The sequence below is a fragment of the Eretmochelys imbricata genome, chromosome 6 (assembly GCF_965152235.1).
Source record: "Eretmochelys imbricata isolate rEreImb1 chromosome 6, rEreImb1.hap1, whole genome shotgun sequence".
NCBI lineage: Eukaryota > Metazoa > Chordata > Testudines > Cheloniidae > Eretmochelys > Eretmochelys imbricata.
Genome location: NC_135577.1, coordinates 127,865,965 through 127,883,917, shown reverse-complemented (window position 1 = coordinate 127,883,917; position 17,953 = coordinate 127,865,965). Strand labels below are relative to the sequence as shown.

At 42.0% G+C, this 17,953-nt stretch overlaps 1 protein-coding gene across 2 annotated transcripts; it reads left to right on the top strand.

Annotated features, from left to right (window-relative positions):
* Positions 1-279: 279 nt before the first annotated feature.
* On the top strand, positions 280-17,404 carry KLHDC2 (kelch domain containing 2). Of its 2 annotated transcripts, none has more exons than XM_077819697.1 (14): positions 280-373; positions 1,046-1,221; positions 2,324-2,403; positions 4,693-4,810; positions 6,186-6,301; positions 6,661-6,742; positions 6,860-6,943; positions 10,843-10,923; positions 11,007-11,065; positions 11,546-11,655; positions 13,064-13,136; positions 15,424-15,511; positions 15,776-15,828; positions 16,181-17,404. In XM_077819697.1, the coding sequence occupies exons 2-14, from the start codon at positions 1,066-1,068 to the stop codon at positions 16,302-16,304; spliced, it is 1,224 nt and encodes a 407-aa protein (XP_077675823.1). In that variant the 5' UTR covers positions 280-373; positions 1,046-1,065; the 3' UTR covers positions 16,305-17,404. The 2 variants fall into 2 exon arrangements, with proteins under 2 accessions (XP_077675823.1, XP_077675824.1); XM_077819698.1 differs by lacking the exon at positions 280-373 and adding an exon at positions 588-689.
* The last annotated feature ends 549 nt before the right edge of the window (positions 17,405-17,953 follow it).

Here is a 17,953-nt window from a genome sequence, read left to right as displayed (position 1 = left end):
AAAGATTTCCAGACGCCAGAACACCTGGGACAGCGGGCGGCCCTGCTTTGTACAGCGCCGAGCGCAGTGGTAATAGGACATGATCATCCCCAGCCAGGCTGCTGTAGGACTGTCCACGGACGGGAACCAGGACCCCCGGGGTCTGGCCTGGGCACAGCCAAGCTCCTACCCTGCGGCCAGGCGGCATCGCTAGGGCGGGGCCAACGCCTGCCCCGCCCTCCCTCCTCGGGTTGTCATGGGGGCGGGGGAGGCGCGCGCGCGCCGGTCCGTGGGGGGCGGAGCCGGCGCTGGGCGCGGAGGCTGCCGGGAGCGGAAGTGCGCCGCGGCGGATGTTGACAGCGGTGGCCCACAACAGGCTGGGTGGCCCGCTGAGGTGAGTCAGGGGGTGGCGCGAGCCGCCTGCCCCCGCCCTGCGGCGGCGTCGGGGGAGTGTCCGGCCCGGGCCGAGGGGCCCGGCGGGTTCAGGGCCCGGGGCAGCCCGGGGAGGGGCCTGACCCTTGCGCGCGAGGGGCAGGCGGGCGGCCAGCGCCCCCCCTCCCCGAGCGCAGCGCCAGCCTCGCCCCCCCCGCCAAGCGGCTCGGCCGCCCTGGCGGGGCCCCTGGTCCGCCGGCTGCCCGGCCCCGGGCTGCCTGTGAGGCGCCCCCCGTATCTGCGCCGGTCACGTCGCGTTTGGCCGTGTCTCCGGCGGGGTAGGTGTTGCTGCCGCGTCGCTGGGGTAGACGCGCTGCCGGGAGGCTGCGGCAGCAGCAGCTTGTGCCAAGAGTCCCTAAGCAAGGCCGTTAAATCCCGCTGAGCGTGTGTGGCCCGCCCGAGTTCTGTGCTCGTCCGTAAAGGCGGCCGCAGCCGAAGTGACACACAAGAAACACACAGCGGAGCCTTCCGCTCCAAGTGGCAGGAGAGTGCACGAGGAAACTGCCTTCCACCGTGGGGCTGTCTCTTGTTTCCATCTGGCATCTTTCACCTGTGTGAGGGAAGCAGCTCTGTGAAGTTTCTCTACTCCTTGTTTCACCCAGTGATTATTAAAAGGCCCACATGTCTGTTTTAGGAACATAGCCCTGTATCAAAATGGCTGATGATAATGAAGAGCTGCAGGCAGATGAAGAGCTCCCCGCTCCAGCTGAGGACAACTTTGAGCAGCTGGAGAACAGCAGCCCTGCAGAGCGCAGTGGGCATGTAGCAGTCACTGATGGACACTGCATGTTTGTTTGGGGAGGCTATAAGGTACCATTCTCAAACTGTTATTCTTTTAAAATATTACTACAGCTGAGTCCTCCTTATCTGACAAAACAGCTTCTCTCTGCACTAACCCAGGCATCTGTCATTGGTGATGCTATCGAGGTTGACCGGCCTCAGTATTTTGACAAAACTCTAAATACATAATATAACCACTCAAAAAAAGTTTGACATGCCACGTACTGAACTTTATAACTTTAAGGTGACATGTAAGTAGTTAGAAATGGCGTGACCCTTGTAAAATGATGTTAAATAAATGCTCTGGAGACTAATCAATGGCTATTTGTAGGAGATGGGGTTTCTTGTCTCTATTTCTTGCCAGCTATTTAATCCTCTGGAAGATAGGGAAATACTGTTGGTTGGTTGATTGATCCAGACATTGCGCAGATCGGCACTTAACCATTTTATCCACATAGCTTTTCCAGCACACCCCTACTTGGAGATACATTAGAGTTCAGAGGTCCTGAGTAGACTGCTAATCATGCTGGCGTATGTGTAGTTTAAAAAGAAAATAAAACCATATTATGATCTAGTTCTTGTTGGTCCAATTCACAAGGGTAAGGTCACCAAATTTATTTTTCACATGACATCAAACTAATTTTTTTGCAGATATCTGGAAACAAGGTGCCTAGTGTATTCCATTAACATCTGGCAAAATCCTTTAAAAAAAAAAAAGTCTGAGCGCAGATCCTCATGCTAGAGCTTTAGTGTGCCAGAGGGAGGGGGTTTGCAAAGGTGGCTTTAACCCATGTTAATACTCCTCTGATCCTGGAGTCTGCAGTGAGCTGGTGCAGTCCCCAGCACAAGCTAAAGTAGCCCTGAGACAGCTTGAATTTGTCACAGTGTGTAACTGCTCCCTAAGGGCTGTTACACAAGCGGGAGTCACTGGAGTGCAGCCTGCACTGGTCACACCACTACTCATCCCTCCTCTGGCTCCTGATGCTATTTTCTGTTTCATAAACATTTAAAAATAGGTGGAATTGTTTCTGAGGGGGGAAGGAGGGCAGGCCTGAAAACACTTGATTCTACATGATATAAAATGTCGAGCCTTTTGTAATAGTGCCTTTTCTCTTCTCTGCTGTCCCTGCAGAATGCTCAAGTTAGGGGATTTTATGACTTCTATTTGCCTAGAGATGAAATATGGATCTACAGCATGGAAACTGGAAGATGGTACAGTACATGAGTGACTTTATTTTTCCTTTCTTAAGCCAGTGTCTGTATTTTAAAGAGGTTGTCAAACTGATCTATAAATCATACTGATGCTCCACGGAGGAATTGCTGGTGCATGTCTGGCCAGTATGGCACTGCCTTTCCTCATTTCCAGATGACAAACTGCCACCCCAAGGTCCTTTGATGTAAATATAAGCAATTTAAATCACTGACTTTAATCATTGTTTAAATCAGCAAGCAGGGAGCTTTGATTTAAATCCATTTTAATCATGTTTTGCATTTGTACCTTTTAGTTATTTTTCTAAAGAAAGGTTGATTTGATTTGCAAGTAAATATAGCCTGTACACTAAATTTGGTGGTTCTTTTTGCTAACCAGGAGGATACACTATATCTATACACATTTAGTTAAGCAGTTATACGCTTCCACATACATTTACTCAGATTTTTAATTTTTACCTTTTTTATTTTAGAAAGTGATGCATTTCTCATTTACTAGAGTATGATTATTTTTTACTTGTGGTCTGTGTCATGCTCTACTTGGATGGAAACATAAATTAAAAATGCACAAAAACAACTTTTTAAATAAAACTATCCTTAATGAGCTGGAAACGAGGGAAAAAAATCAAAATATGTTTTGCATTCAAAACAAACTGGTTTATTAAACAAAGGCAGTATTAACTATGGTTAGTGAATTGAACTGATGTTTCTGGTCACTGTTTTTCATGATTTTAGAACTAATAGATCTCATCCCCTGATCCCTTGTTTTTATTCTTAAACAGTAAGTGGAAAAGAAGCTTTCCTGGTTTTTCAACTCCTAATTGGTTTCTTAACTTGGAATTAAATTAGTAACTGAGCTGAACTAGTTGAATAAAGTGAAATGAAGAAAATATTTTCTCTGCATCTGCAGAAGAGGCTACTGCTGTCAAAAATTAGGTTAGCACTTCAACAGACTGTAGTTCAAGGAGCTTAGTCAATGGCTTCCACCAGTTCAGTGGTTTGACCTTCTTTAAAATTTGGCAACAAATATGTACTATTAGGGTTTTTTTTGTATAATTGAAATGATTTGAATAATTATTTAAGCCTTAACATAGGTTGTCAATTTCAAATTTTTAATTTTAAGTGCATTTATTTTTTAGAAGTCCATATTTAATTAAAATTAAAACTGACTTTGGTTTTTTTAATCATTGATTTTTATTCACCCTGCAAACTGCATTATAAAACAGTTAAATATCAAGTTTTCTTCATCTTATTTTTCCATGTAAGTGATTGCTGTAGTTGCCACAGGGATGTCACTTGACTCTAAATGGGAGAGGAGGTGGCTCCCAAGACAGTTTCTCCAATAAGGTGTGACAAACACTGTGGAGTGTTTGAGAACCCCTGATATCAAACATAGTTTCCATAGATTGTAGATATTTGTAACATACTACAGCAAATAACCTAATGAAATAAACCTATGTTCAGGTAGTATTTTCTTCATTGTGCTGTGAAGGTACAATATCTTTTTTTAAATTAAAAACATCTGTTCAGCGACATATACTATTTTTGCCTCCTAGTCCAACAAAAAACCCCGCAAGTTGTTCAGAAGCTGCATACCTGCTGTTGGTGGTGGGGGGTTATATGTTGCTTCATCTCTTTAGACAACTAAGGACTTATCCTGCAAAGTGCTCTAAACTCTTTAAGGAGTAGTATTAACTGGTTCTGAAGGGAATCCCATCCAGTCTTTCTTGGCAGTTGCTGTCCTTGTGGTCATGTGGAGCCTTGAGTTTGGAAATGCATCCTTGTGATTACAGCGCTTTGGAAACATTAAAAAACCCTCCTTTTTTTTACCAAGATGTGTTTTAACGGAGGATTCTCTGTGTCTGAGAATCTCTATTTCAAAAAGGTGGAGGGGGGAGGAGAATCCTTAGTCCTCTGAATTGGGCATAGAGAATCCCCTGAAAATACATCTTTGTAAAAGGAGGGTTTTTCAGTGTTTTTGAAGTGCTGTTCCTATCAAGATCCAAATGACTCAAAACAGGAGTCCTCAATATCCCACAAGCACTTGTAGTTACAGAGTAGCAGCCATGTTAGTCTGTATTCGCAAAAAGAAAAGGAGGACTTGTGGCACCTTGGAGACTAACAAATTTATCTGAGCATAAGGTTTCGTGATAAATTTGTTAGTCTGAATGGTGCCACAAGTACTCCTTTTTGTTGCAGTTAATAACTCAGCCAGTCAGACTGAATGCTTCGACTTCAGACAAAATAATTTTTTCCTTTTTATCAGTTTTTAAATGCATTTTATCTTTCCAGGAATAAAAAAAAAACAGAAGGAGATGTTCCACCTTCCATGTCAGGCAGTTGTGCTGTGTGTGTAGACAAAGTATTGTACTTATTTGGAGGGCATCATGCACGTGGCAATACAAACAAGGTCAGTGTCTGAAGATTAATTATACCCTTTCTATTAAAGAGGTTCCAGTAGACAATGTTTGTAGCCCCCTTCTGTACTAAAGGTAAGACTGACTTCTAAGCACATTAAAATGCATCCTAAACATGAAAATACCACATTTCATAACCTACAAACCCTCTTCCTTCTGAACAGCTATAGTATGTCTGTTGGACTGTGTTAACCAAACCTCGATATTGTCATGTTAATGACTGGGGAATGCTGAATAGGTAGCAAGTCATTAGGTCCTTCACATTCTCTCCTACAACATACCTTCATCTGCTGTCTATATGTTCATTGCTTGGAACTAAGAAACTAGTTTTCTTTCCCTCAATCGCGTCCTCAAACTTGAAGTAATCCAAACAAATGATACTTTTTTACAATTGCTGAAGAAGCAACAACTTACAGTAGTAGTTTTACCACTCTGAGCTTTTCATCCAGATGACTGACACAGTGATTTCCACCAGTTCAATTTCTCTGTAACTTTGTTGGCTGATACGGCTTTTGGGAATGGATCATGTCCAACCCTAGATAGTTTGGCATGACTGAGGGGAGTAGACTGCAATGCTGGAAAACATCCTCCTCTCCAGTAGTTGTAGTTACTGCAGAGGAAGTGGTGTTAATCCTAGTGTACTGGCCAAATTCACCCTGCAGTCATATTACATAGATCCTTTGAGTCTACTTAATTTTGAAGGCTGAGAGCTTAAAAAATCCACTTAAACCTTAAGCTTGCAGCTGGATAGAAGTGGCGACAAATTGAGCTGGTTTGTGGTAGTTTGGTGAAAATGGTTCTCTTTCTTCTTTCCATCTATCTCAGGCTTGGAGAATCTAAGCTTTCACTTAAAAAAGGATACCAGTAAATCATAAACTAGAGTGTAAACTGATAGGCTGAAATAAAATAGCTCTGACACCTAACCAGCTTCATATTCATGTCACTGATAGACTTCATCATTAGCATAATGACAAGTTCAGTTCAACATCAGCTGTCCCTCTGCACAGCCAAGTGTGCAAGAAAGGAGAGATGATCATATTATAAAAAAATCTGCTGAGTGGACTATTTTACACTCAAATGGCTGGAGCTTGAGAGAGTACTACAGCTTTCCACCCTGGGATGCGAGTAAACAAAGTTCAGTACTAATACTCCTTTCACAGGTGTAGAACAGCATTAAGGGCCTACTTTTGGGTGGTGTTGGATCCTTCCATGTGACTGCAGAATATTTCATCATTGTATTCTGAGCTTGGAAAAGAACTATATACTTTTATGCTGGTGCATGCTAATCAGTATATTGAAACATTTGTTAGTCTTTAGATTTATGCTAACTGTGTGGGTTAAAAAACTTTTATTTTTATTGTGTTGCAGTTCTACATGTTAAACTCCAGATCCAAGGACAAAGTGTTGCAGTGGGTTAGAGTAGAATGTCAAGGTGTTCCCCCCTCATCAAAGGACAAACTTGGAGTTTGGGTTTATAAAAATAAGTAAGCAAGCATGACCAAAAGTATTGCAGTTCTCTTTGTGACTTTTTTTTAATAAGATTGTCATTCTTGTTGGTGTATTGTATCTAAGAGGAACAAAACTGGGAAGGGAATACATGTTATACATTGAATCTCATGCTGGGTTTCATTCTAAATAAACATTTTGAAAGTGCTCACCCCTAAACATGTTTGAAAATAAGAAAAGCCTTACTTGTAATTTGGTAACAAAGTCAAGGGAGCATAGTGGGTTTTCCCATATGCTGTGTGTGAAAAGCCTTTACTGAGCATTAAGTTGTAATAGTAGAGATTGCCATACAATGGTATTTGCTTTTGATAATCTTGATGTAATTTCTGTTGAACAGGCTAATATTTTTTGGAGGTTATGGTTATTCGCCTGAAGGGATACCAATAGGAACTTTTGAATTTGATGAAACCTCTTTTTGGGTAAGTAACCTTCTTTCTCCACCTAAGAGTAATTTTCAGCAGAAAACATTCTGGTGCTAGTGCATAATATGTTCATTAAAATGGAAATGTAATAGTTTTTTCATCAATTTTCCAAAGAACTCAGGTCAGCCTAGAGGATGGAATGATCACGTACATGTTCTGGACACTGAAACCTTTTCTTGGAGCCAGCCCATAACCACGGTAATTTTTAAAAGAATTTTGACAGTGAGTAAAACATAACTCTTCAGGAGAAATGGCTGCTTTTTCTAGGATTGACACTAGAAGGGACATGAAGATAAAGAGTAGCAATACTATGCAAAGTATCATCACTTGCTAGGCCTGTATGGTTTTTTTAGTTTTGTTCTGATCCTCATTAAGAAAGAGGAAGTCTACAAATCAAAAGGCTGCTCTGCATAGGTGCCTCCAGGGGCTTCCAGCAGTGACTTTGAGCAATTGACTTGTCTTGAAGTACCACTTCTGTATTGTAGTCCTATAAATTCAGTAGTTATTTTATTGGCGGATCTGCCTGTCTCTTCCTCCCTCTCCACTCCCCTCTCACCCACCCCCATGTCTTCTCCTCATATTAAAAGTTTACTTGTATGTTCCAGCCTCACATTTTTGCTCTAGCTCTAGTCTGTCTTCCCCTGATACAATGATAGAAGGTGTGGTATTGTGCAATTACTGTTCCCTAGTATGAAGTGTGTGAAGTCCCAGTTGGTGCCTTGAATCTCTTCTCTCCCCAGCCACGCACACATTCCATCCCTATGACCTTGTGTACAAGTCACAAGCCTCCTAGCTGAGAGGGCAGTTTTCTGGAGCCCATCAGTGCTGCATGTCTTCAGCCAGTCTCTTGCTGCTAGGGATTAGGAGGTTTTTTGGACCTTTCTCAGGTATTGGTGCTGGCCACTGTCAGATAGGATACAGGAAGGATGGAGCGTGGATCTGATTCAGAATGGCAATACCCTGGTTCCATTTCGCTCAGTTGCAGGGATCACTAGTCGGTGATGTAATGCGCCCTCAGCTTTCCTCTGCTATGGAACAATAGTACGGCCTTTGCAACAATCCAAGTAACTGTCATTCCTAGTTGTCCTCTGAGAGCATGTAATTTAACTCTGATCTGCAGGAGAGTTCAAAGGACGGAATGATGGTCTTGCGATTAAAGCATACAACTGAGTCGGGTGATCTTGGTTCCAATCCACACAGTTGTTGCTGACCCTGACTGTGTGGTTAGTATTCATTTTCTGCACTTCAGTTTTCCCATCAGTGAAATAACAGAAACGTAGAATTGTAGCACTGACACAGGACCAGGTATACATAGCCCTGACAGGCGTTTGTCCAACCTGTCAATCTTCCAGTGATGGAGATTCCACAACGCTGTTGGTAACCTATTCCAGTGCTTAACTATCCTTATAATTTAGAAAGATTTTTACCTAAATCTAATCTAAATTTCCCTTTCTGCAAATTAAGCGCATTACTTCTTGTGCTACCTTCAGTGGACATGGAGAACAATTGATCACTGCCCTTTTTGTAACAGCCCTTAACATATTTGAAGACTGTTATCAGGTTCCCCCTCTGCCTCTCTTCGAGGCTAAACTTGCCCAGTTTTTTTAACCTTTCCTCACAGGTCAGGTTTCTTCTTCGAGTGATGATCTCCATGTGTATTCCACACATGGGTGCTCATGCGCGTCATGCACTTGAGTCCGGAAGTTTCTCCCCAGCAGTGTCCGTTGACACACACGTGCAGTATGTCTCCTTATGCTCCCGATCAAGAGTCTGAGGGGCAGTGTGGGTCAATGCCACTCCAGTTCTCTCTCACTGCTGCATGGCCTGAGTTGGAACCCCTCTTTCTCCTTTGCTCTTATTTTGATGAGAGTTGTCTCCACACTTTTGTGTAAATAGTTTTTCATAGTTTTCATAGTGTGGTTTAGTGTAATATAGTATAGACCCTCCTTGATCAGGGGAAACAACGCCGTCACCCAGGGACTATGTCTAGGCCCCGCTCTGTACAGCGGCCTCCACCAACATGTAATGCCCCTCTGAGCACGAGCAATGGTGTGGAGCCTAAAGACAAGCGCCACCGCAAGAGTAAGAAACACTCTCCTGGGCATAAGAGCAGATCTCCCCAACAGACTGCTCATAAGAGACACATTCCCTCCCTGAGCCGCATCAGGTCGGGAGAGATGTCGCACATGGATCCTGCTGAACTGGCACCAAAGGTCCCCTGGCTGGAGGCTATGGCAAAGAAGTGAGATCCATCTGTACCGCCAGTGACCCTCGGTTCTGGGACTCTTAGAGCACCTATCTACGAGCGCGGCTCCAGATGCTCTGTCAGAGCCACTCCACCAACATGCTGACTGGCTGGCCGTGACTGCTGAATTGGTTCCCTCCGGTGTCTCAGTGGCACCTCACGGATTGCTGGATGTACAGAGACATTCCAAATGCCAGAGGAGGTGTTCCTGCGTACCCGCAGTCTCCACTCCTCTTGGGCCCACCAATTCTTCGGGATGTCCCCACACCTGAGGATGAATCGCTGCTCCTTCTGCAGCAAAGCCCTTTTCCCATCCATCAGATGAGGGCCATCCAGTACCGACAGTCCTGCTGTTTCCAATGGCACCATCATCCGACTCAGAGGAGTCCCAGGAAATAGCCCCACCAACATCTCTGCTGCCATGCAGGAACCCAGATGGATAGCCGAGGCACCCTTATGACACCCCCCCACCCCCAGAGAAGCCTGGTACTGCTTCTCCTGGGGACCGCCCAGACTGAGGGACCCTTCATTCTGGCCCTACTGGAGTCCCTGTTTTTGTTTTTAGTAATCCAGCACTTAACTATTTCTATGTCTGATTTTGAAAGCAAGTAGTTTTTCAGTGAGGTTAACCTTGGGGGTACGCAAGACCAATCAGACTCCTGAAAGGGAAACCATGGTCTGGAAAGGTTGAGAGACATTGTCCTAAATTACCTCTTTGCCCTGAAAACATCAGGCTTAGCTCTCACCTCTATCCACGTACACCTGGCAGCACTTAGCGCCTGGAGAGATGCTATATCTTTACACACCCTACAGTAGTTAGCTGTCTAGACCTCATTTCACTAGTTTTCTTATGAGAATGTGAATTGGTAGGAACCTATCTATTCCCTAGTTGCTGCTTTTATAGGGAAATCAGCAAAGTGAAATTTACAGCCTAACTCCAACCTGTTGTTGACCAACTGACAGCTCTTGAGATTGCAGTGTTGTGTAGCCCTTTTGGTTCCCAAGATGGATAATACCTTTTTATTGGACCAGCTTCTGTTGGTGAAAGCTTGTCTCTCTCACCCATAGCAGTTGGTCCAATAAAAGATATCACCTCACCCACCTTAGCTCGCGTTTCGCACTCTTAAACCCACTTGGCTGGTGAATGAAGGGTCAAAATAAAGAAAAATGACTGCGTGCTATAGTGCCATACATTGGACACTAAAGCTGTCTGAATTGTTCAGAAGCAAACTCATAGGATTATAGTGCCATGGATGCCAAGGAAGTAAAATCTGATGGGAAGTGACATTCAGATAGTTAAGACAGAGAGTTTGAAACAGTTGATCTCATGCCCTGGAATTAGCTGTAAGAAAAATATTTATCACTTCCCCACCTCATCTTTTCAATTAAGATCTGAGAGAGTTCCTCATATACATCTGTGTCCATCATAAGTCCTCCAGCAAAACCAGACTTGATATTCCTAGGGGTTTTTTTTTTTTTAAATGCAGCCTTTCCTTTCTCTCTTCTTAGGTGACTTCCCAACTGCCTCCCACCCAAACACGTAAAACTTGGGTCTCCTGGGCCTCCCTTATGTAGATGAATGCAACCCCATTTTCTCCCCTGTCCCCACCTGCTGCTGGTCACCTTAAATCAGACCATTAACCCAGGGTTTCTGCCCTCTTAGCCAATCATGAATTTCTGGGGGGAAATGGTATTTGGTTTTATCTTGAATGTAACATCTGTGTAATTATGGAGCTGTTAAAGATCTCTGACCAGATTTCCTTTCTTAGTTTCCAGCCTCTGCTCAATACCACTATCTGAATAACGCTATCGAACAAGTCTTCCTTCTAATTTTAATATTTTCTTATGTCAGGGTAAATCCCCCTCACCCCGAGCAGCCCATGCCTGCGCTACAGTTGGGAACAGAGGCTATGTGTTTGGAGGCAGATACCGAGTAAGTGTAAGAACAGTTTTACAGTGTTACTGCTGAATCTCTAAAGTGAATATTTCATTCAACTTCTATCTATTTTATTTTAGGATTCTAGAATGAATGATCTTTATCATCTTAATTTGGACACATGGGAGTGGAATGAAATGTAGGTATCAAAGCTCTTTAGTCTTTTTTTTTTTCAAGGCAGTATATCATTGTATTTGTAAATGTGTTTTTTCACCTGCAAATCATTCTAACAGAACTTCAAAGTATTTACCATCAAATGCACTGCTTTTTGAATGTTTATGTTCTAGTACCTTGTTTCACTGGCCATCACTAATTTTAAAGTGCCTGGAGATGAGGAAAACTCCTTCTGCCATTCAGACTGCCATTATTTGAGATTATTCTGTCTTCATTGGATTAGTCTGTCTGCAATAACTCTTTCCAGGAAGTCTGACCTATAATCATTGAGAAATGAACTGTGCCATCCTCAACAAGGAACTGAATTGTTGCTAATAGTTGGTCAAAGTTAGCATCCAATACTCAGCTGCATGGATTTAATATCTGAAAAATCATTGCAACCCAAAAAGTCTGCATTGTGTTTTAGCTGGTCTGTAACTTGGGGTGCTTTTTTGTTTAAATGCAGAATTACACAAGGCATTTGCCCAGTAGGCCGATCTTGGCATTCCTTAACTCCAGTTTCATCAGATCACCTATTTCTCTTTGGAGGGTTTACCACCGATAAGCAGCCACTGAGTAAGTAATTCCAAGGAAACTTTATACTCTCCAAATTCTATACAGTTGCATGCTCAAGTGTCTGTTTAACTGTAAACTCTGTACTAACAGTGCCTCGGTAATACCTAGTGCTTTATAAAGGTCAATATCACTGTCTCCATTTTACAGATGGGGAAACTGAGGCATGGGTTAAGTGAATTGCCCAATCATCCAACAAACCAGTGGCAGAGCTGGGAATTGAACCCAGGTCTCCTGAGTCCCCCTCTAGTGTCCTAGCCATTGACTATTCCCGTGGGTGACATTTTGCAGTGCTCATTGTTCACTTCTCACAGCAGCAGTGGCATTTTTTTTAAATAGAGCATCCCACGCCCAATCAGACACTGAGAGCTCATTTCTTAATCTTTCCAGCAATGTGCAAATCTGTGTAGTTAGGTGACCTGCTGTAGACTTATTCAGCCTTGTCAATACTGAAGGTTATTAGGCTTATCTTTGAAAAGTGCTATTTGATTATAGTCAACTCCCTTGTGTGGTGTAAAATCCATTCAGACGAATGGAACATGTGATGGCAGACTACTCCCAGAGCGGTAAGATGGCTGTACCTGTCCCCCAAATTGTAGGAGTTACACTGTCTAGCCCCAGGGGAAAACAAGAATTGCATCATCAACAGACTGGCCATCATGTGAATGATTTCTTATGGTTATTAGAAAAGCAACACTACTCTTGTCTAATTCAACATGTAATCAGCTTTTTGTTTTGTCAACTTTATCAAGACCAGATGCACATTTAGAGAGGCTTATGAAAACTTCATTAATAATATTATATCTAGTTTTCATAGGTACGCTGTTTTCTGCAAGGAAAAGCGTTCCATCATTTGTCTGGTCTGTTGTGTTTTAGAAGGAATTTAAAATAAGACATTTCTCTTCCTTCCATAAATGGAAAGACGTAAAGAGGACTATATACCTATACATGTGTATAATTTGACTTGACTTAACAGCACATATATTCAAAAACATAAATAAGGATTTCAGTGTTTGTGTGTAGAGGAGGAGATGATTAGTAATTTATGTTCAACTTTGTGGCTGTATTTTTCTTTTTCTACAAAACCACTACACTCTCACTTCTCATTCAGAGCTGATAATTTACAATTTTTGAAGTTTGTAAAGTTATAAACTTTATTCCTAAATGAAAGTTTTGCTGTGGGTATGGGCAAGGGATAAAAGCATAGGTTCCCCATCTGCCTCTCTCTACTCTGTCCTAGCCACAGAAAGCCACCAGTGAGAGCAAGTTTTCACACAGCCAGCCAAAAATTGTAAATTTCAGTCCTGAAGAATTGGACACACACATGGTTAAACACTATATTCTTATGTTATACCAGAACATGCTTGTTCTGGCAACAGTGACAAGGGTTAATATATCTTTGTGTTTATAGGTGATGCTTGGATTTATTGTATCAGTAAGAATGAGTGGAAACAGTTTGAGCATAATTATTCTGAAAAACCGAGGTAAGATGTACACACGTTCTTGGAAATGTATAAAAACCAGTATGTGTATCTAGGAAATCTTAAGGGGCAGTCTGTAGCATTGATACGGCACACATAGGACTCGGATCACTCTTTCAGTAATACAGCATCTTTTTTTTAAAGTAAAGTAGTGATAAATCAGATTGGTTTCTCTTACCCCACCACAATAATACATCCTGTTAATGAAGGTGCAGGATTAAGGTAGCTGTATGTCTATACTGATACAGACTCCAGCATATCTCTCTGCCTACACTGTTTGGAACTCAGCTATCAGCTGATACTTTACTTATCTGCGTAACTATTAGCCTGTAAAATGGCAGAGAACTAACTAGAATGTCCATTTTAGTGGTGTTAGTACACAAAGTTCTAGTACTCGACAGGCAGAGTAGACCTTAACATGCCAGACTTGGAAATCCATGCTCAGTCTACTAGCAGAATGTTTCTTTAAAACTGCTGCTCTGGACATATGGGGAATCACAATGCTTTGATTGCCCTGGCTGACAGCTGGCTCTGCGTCAGAGTACTTTGCTGGATGGACTTTGTCTAAATAGAGACCGTTATCTTTTACATGGCCAAAGTCATAAAATTAACAGTGTTAGGGTGCATAAAAATGGGATGGAAAACATTGTAATGTCACCATAAATCATCTTCGTTTGGAATACTGTCAAGTTCTGGTCACCCAATTTCAAGCCGTAATAGAGGGAGTTCAGAGATGTTTGTCAAAAAAATAATTAAAGGCATGAAAAGACTTGGATACGAAGAGATTCACACAACTGGGACTGTTTAGAGAAAGATACAAGATAACGTTATAGGGAAGGCATAGGGGTACTCTTACACTTTATTGTACTAAAAACAAAGGGACGCTGAATAAAAGCGGAAGGTAACAAACTTAGAGAAGGAAATACTCTTTTGCATAAGTGGTCCATGGAACGTGTTGGTACAAGTTGCAACTGAGACAGAGATCCAAGATTGCACTCATGGATTAGACTAAGCACAGTCACAGGGCTTGTCTACACTACGTGCCAGCAGTGATCGATCCAGCAGAGGTCGATTTTAGATGTGATAAATCGACTGCTGAGCGCTCTCCCCTCAACTCGGTACTCTACCAGAACGAGGAGCGCAAGCTGAGTCGACTGGAGCTTACTGGAGAGCCGACTTACCGCAGTAGGTTGATCTAAGTACGTCGACTTCAGCAACGTTATTCACGGAGCTGAAGTTGCGTATCTTAGATCGACCCTGTGCGGTAGTGTAGACAAGCCCACGTTCGATAAAATGTTTTAGAATGACGATAAACCATAATGCTTCTAGGCATAAGCCAGCCTCAAGTGATGGGACAGGTGTAGGATAACTTGCTTAGTATGACACTACTTATCTCTTACTGAAGTGTCTAGTACTGACCCCAGCTGCAAGATACCAGACTGAATGGACCACTGGTCTGATCCAGTATCATAATTTATGCGGTGGTCAGCCCTGAGCATACTATAGCTAGTTAACAAGGCTAATCTTTTAGGAAGGGCAATATGGGGAAGTACTCTTTCCTCACTGTGCAAAATTTTGTAGTCAGACTGTAGTAATCTACTAGAGCTAACCTTTGTCCTACCCCAAGCACCTTTCTTACAATTGATCTTCCTGCAGGGTTCAGAAACCTGCCTTAAATAGTTATGTTGAAATTTAAATAACATTTTTTTCAGATGCTTGATTAAAAACACTGAAATTTGACTTAAGTACTCTAAGGCAGCTAAGGTGTATCGGTAATATGAGTTAGACAGCAGGTGGACTGTGATAGTGTGGACGGTGAGGGTTCACCTTGTCTCATTGTTTGGAGAATCTTATTGTAACTGATTCCTTCGGCTCAAAAACTGGAAGCCTCGGATATGACTGGCTTGATTTAAAAAAACAGAATGCTCTACCTTCAAACAATATTTCTTCACAAACCCTTCAGCTACCCAAACTAGGATTACCGTAAATTTTAGTTTACTTTCAAAAGATGAACTTCATGAGTGCCTGTCATCAGACCTTAGAACCACCCAGACATCTTACAAAGTGGATATCTCCAATATGATTTGTGTAGAAAGAATAGTAACTTTTAGCCACTGAAGTCATTGTTTACTTTTGCTAGAAGTTATTACATGCCTAAAATAAGCTGCCTGCATCAACCTTGCGTATAAATATCACCTCCTATCTCACAGCGTGTCTCTAATGGTATTAATGCTGTACTCGGTCTCTTCCCCTCTGTCTTTAATAAATGTGGGGCTTGTTCATTTTACAGGCTGTGGCATACAGCTTGTGCGAGTGAAGAAGGAGAGGTCATTGTTTTTGGTGGCTGTGCCAACAACTTACTTGCCCATCACAAAGCCGTAAGTCTGGTTTTAAGAATTTCTAGTACTGCTGTGTGGAGAACAAGTTTTTTTAAAAGTGAGACACCCCCCTTAGCATCTGTCACTTCAACTGCAACCTCCAATTGTGAAACGCATTTCTCTGTCATCAGCGACTAAGACTTTCAGTGCCACAGGAAAATTTCACTGTGTTTAAAGGAGAAACTTTGCTGCTTTTTAAGGAATTAACTTATCAATGCATTTAACAATAAGGCTTCAAATATTAATTAACATCTCTCTTTCCAGGCTCATAGTAATGAGATACTTGTGTTTTCTCTGCAACCAAAATCTCTTGTAAGGTAAAAAAAAAAATACACTTTTGAATCTAACACCTTTGTTCTTCCCTTCTCATTTACTAATACCTTGTACTTTGACTACATAGACTTTAGTACCAAATCATGGTTCCTAGGCATACTTGGGAGACTGAGTTAATAACATTCCCCAAGGAAAGCTGAAGTAGCATTCAGTAATGGAAGGAGTCTTGCTGCTTCCATTCTTATGTAAAGACTTTATAATCCTCTAACAATGAAAACAGCTAATACTTTGGGGGGGACAAGTCAACTAAACAGCTTTAAGAAACAGAATTCTTACCTTTGGTGCTATTTCACTTATGTTCTTAATAGTAACTGAAATATTCATTCTTTTTCCAAGGCTGTGCCTAGAAGCAGTCATTTGCTTCAAAGAGATATTAGCCAACTCATGGACCTGCCTCCCAAAGCACTTGCTTCACAGTGTCAATCAGCGGTTTGGAAGTAACAATACATCTGGCTCTTAAGACTTCTATCAGTTACTTCTGTGAAGGTGTGTGTGGATGAGCAATTCTAAAAGATGTAATAATTTTACCAACCACCTGTGGCAGATGTGAAACTTGTATAAATATCTGCATTGTCAGTGGTAGTAGCTTGTTGGTTGTAAGTTGCATGTGAATGGCTTAGAGAGAACCTATTTTTGTGTAAAGATGTTTGCAATAAATGTATTTAATGCAAGTTGAAATGTATCAGTGCCTAAGCTAAGTTAAACCAGTAATGGTTTGTTCAACTTAATGCCACTCACTTCATTATGTGATGATAGGAAAACTACTCTAACCTAAATTACTTCAGAGTGTGTCAATGCAGGGAAATGCTGTTTAAGGAGTTACCCTTCAAGGATTTGTAGGTTGTTGCTGAATTTCTGGGCCTTAAAGTTTGGCAAATGCTAGAAGTATTTTCAGGCACTAATGTTCTTTGGGACACCATTAATGTTAAAGAACAATGACACTCTAGCATTATTCAACATGATAAAGTAGTTTTAGTCTGTATTAGCATCTCACTGATAGGAATAAGACAGATTCCTAACATGTTTGGCCACATGAGTTTAAGGTTAGAGAAACTGCTATTCTAATTTAGTCCAGGGATTAGCTCACCAATTTAAGGTCTAGTTTGAGTTGTTTAAAAACAAACAGAGGGATGGTGACTAAGTGTCATGTTGTGGGGTTATTCAAGAGCTGTAAGTGTGAGTAGATGTATTCTGTCTTAATTGTGAAAATGCTTTAGTCAAACTGGACCATGCATGTCTAGGAGTAGCCAAAAGTACCAACTGCCAGTTTCCCAGGAATGACTTGATTATTAATGTGCTGTTTCCTTCAGCAGCTTCTAGATCCAGAGCTTCATGCATGCTGTGAAGCTGATGACTAACAGCTGCCAGGCTCTGTTCAGCTTCACTAGTTTTAAAACTACTGAAAGTAGATTGTATGTGAGCAGCAACCAGCACTAAGGCCCTTCTGGCTCTGCCTTAACTGTGCTCATTGTCTCCCAGGAGGCATAGGCCACCACTGATACAGTGGAGGGGTTGAGAAACTAATAAATGACTTGTGATTTAAATATTGGAACAATGTGACTTCAGCACTCCCCTTATTGTCTCATTTCTTTTTATAATAAACTGAATATTCTGACTATAATTTAATTAGCTGTCTTATGCTCTCCATTAGGGTGAACAGTAGTGGTATTTTATTTGAGCTGTGATTTTTAAGCTTTAGCTCACCATTCATCTGTTTTACTCTGGCCTTTTGTTTTTTGTCTGCTCAGAGGTATAGTACATATAAAATCCCCCCAATATGGACAAAGTATTATACTATTCCCCATTCATTCATAATGTGGCATGGTGGTGCTCCACTGCCAGTAAGTGACTGCAGCTGACTAGTCAGAAGCAAGACTTGGATTTTTGTCCTTGCAGGACTTTTCTTACCCTATGACAGATTTGACTGTACAGGCTTTTGGTAAACATTATCAATCTATCTTCATTCCCAAACATGGGAGTAGATGTTCTGACTAGAAAGAGGGCTCCAACCAGGGTAATATGTTTAAATCCTGGCCTTTGCCCAAGGAGAACTGAAAAGAACAAGCAGCAGGACTTTTGCTGCAGCATGAGCTAGAGCAGGCAGTAAGG